Source organism: Meles meles, chromosome 8, assembly GCF_922984935.1.
Source record: "Meles meles chromosome 8, mMelMel3.1 paternal haplotype, whole genome shotgun sequence".
Taxonomy (NCBI): Eukaryota; Metazoa; Chordata; class Mammalia; order Carnivora; family Mustelidae; genus Meles; species Meles meles.
In genome coordinates, this window is record NC_060073.1 from 15016336 (window position 1) to 15018547 (window position 2212).

The 2212-nt window shown below is 37.1% G+C and overlaps 1 protein-coding gene across 1 annotated transcript; it reads left to right on the plus strand.

Annotated features, from left to right (window-relative positions):
• Positions 1 to 587: 587 nt before the first annotated feature.
• LOC123949746 (olfactory receptor-like protein OLF2) lies at positions 588 to 1523 on the plus strand. Its single transcript, XM_046017337.1, has one exon. It carries the CDS (start codon positions 588 to 590, stop codon positions 1521 to 1523), a length of 936 nt encoding a protein of 311 aa, XP_045873293.1.
• The last annotated feature ends 689 nt before the right edge of the window (positions 1524 to 2212 follow it).

Here is a 2212-nt window from a genome sequence, read left to right on the forward strand (position 1 = left end):
TTTTCGTTTGTTTTTAGCCTTTTTCCTTTGCTGGTCAAGCGACATGACTTTTGGCACCAGACCACTCCTGAGTGTAAGTAACAATAATATGGCAAAGCAGTAAAAATCATTGTATTGTTCAGTATTTTTAAATCAGAGATATGTGTACTATTTCTAAATTAAATACAGTCTCAAACAAATCTTGATTCCTGAGGAACTCAGTAAGAGTAATCTCTTTCTTACTCAATTGGATATTTATTTTTCAGATATAAGAATGTATATTCAACCTTGTCTTTAATTTAGCCATGACTTTCATATTATATTTGACCTGCGCTGAGCCTTTATTTATGATTGACCACTGAGATAAAGCAGGGAAGGTAGCACCCAAGTTATATATCTTGTGGATGATCTCCAAATTTAGAATCAAACTCTCTCTAAATTCTATTCTGAACACTAACTTTGTCAACAATATGACAGTGAAATTTGTCCAGGCTATTTTCTGAAATAAATCCTTTCTGACATATATTTTTGTGAATGTTAAGAAGAATTAAAATCTTGATATACCATTCCTTGATCATTTCTGTAGCATCTTGGAAGAATTAAGAAGAATGGATGGAAAAAAATGCTGTTCTGTGAATGAATTCCTTCTCTTGGGAATTAGCAATGACCCTGGAGTTAAGATGACTCTGTTTATCACATTTCTTATTGTCTATCTTATCATTCTTGTTGCAAACCTGGGGATGATCATTTTAATCAGAGTGGATTCCCACCTTCACACACCCATGTATTTCTTCCTCAGCCATCTCTCCTTCAGTGACCTCTGTTACTCTACAGCAGTTGGACCCAGGATGCTGGTAGGCTTCATTGCCAAGAACAAGTCAATTCCCTTCTATGGCTGTGCTCTGCAATTCTTGATCTTCTGTACTTTTGCAGATTCTAAGTGTCTGCTGCTGGCAGCGATGGCCTTTGACCTGTACAAAGCCATTAGCAACCCCTTGCTCTACACAGTCAGCATGTCCAGCAGACTGTGCTCCTTGCTCATGGCTGGGGTTTATATGGTGGGAATTGTGGATGCTTCAGTAAATACCATACTCACATTCTGGCTATGTTTCTGTGGGTCTAATGTGATTAACTATTTCTTCTGTGATGTCCCACCTCTCCTCGTGTTGTCTTGCTCAGACATACAGGTTAATGAGTTAGTGATATTCACCATTTTTGGCTTCCTTGAACTGATTACTCTTTCAGGGCTGTTTGTGTCTTACTGCTATATCATCCTAGCAGTGATAAAGATCAACTCTGCTGAGGGGAGGTTCAACGCTTTCTCCACCTGCACCTCCCACTTAACTGCTGTTGTGATTTTCCAAGGAACTCTGCTCTTTATGTATTTCCGGCTGAGTTCTTCCTACTCTCTTGATCAGGACAAAATGACCTCATTGTTTTACACCCTTGTGATTCCCATGCTAAACCCTCTGATTTATAGCCTACGGAACAAGGACGTGAAAGATGCCCTGAGAAACCTTAAAAGTAAAAAGTGGTTTCATTGAAAACTTTTAAGTGTGTATTTGCCTTCCAATCTTACAGTAAAATTTAAAAAAATTAAAATTGCTTTGACTAATGTGATGTGATCAGAGAAATACTTATAATCTGTTCCAACCATACCGAAATGTATCATTCCCTAAGTACTCCATGGTTCATTTTGTCTTGACTTTGTATTGGTATTCTTTAACTGAAAATTTCTGGACTTCTAGTTTGCCTAATTGTTTCCTTGATCTTTCATTTGTGCATGAAATGAAGTTTTTAAATGTTATTGAGCGTTTCCTCAGTACCTATTGCATCCACTCTGTGTTTTATAGCAAATCTGGTAGTTTTACGCTAATGAATCTTGTTATCTAATGGAAGTGACAAATATTAATTAATCATTCCAATTATTTATAATAAGAGAAACTATGCCATAAAGTAAAAAGACTGAACACTGTAAAACCATGCACAATGTTCAAATATAGTGAAGAATGTTGGAAAGTGTTTCTGGTACTGGAGATAATCTGAGACTTAACAGGTAAGTGGGATCAGCTGAGAGATACGTGTAGATCGAGAAAGCATTCTATGCTGATGAATCAGCAACTAGGGTGTCCTCAGAGAGACAAGACCATATCATTTCTGTGGAATTTAAAGACAACCAGTGTGTTTGCATTATAGGTTTGAAATTCACAACCCATTCACTTCCTCCATTGGT

What these genes read in the sequence shown, in the direction of transcription:
- LOC123949746 (XM_046017337.1), top strand. Translation starts at nt 588, where the DNA reads ATGGATGGAAAAAAATGCTGTTCTGTGAATGAATTCCTTCTCTTGGGA.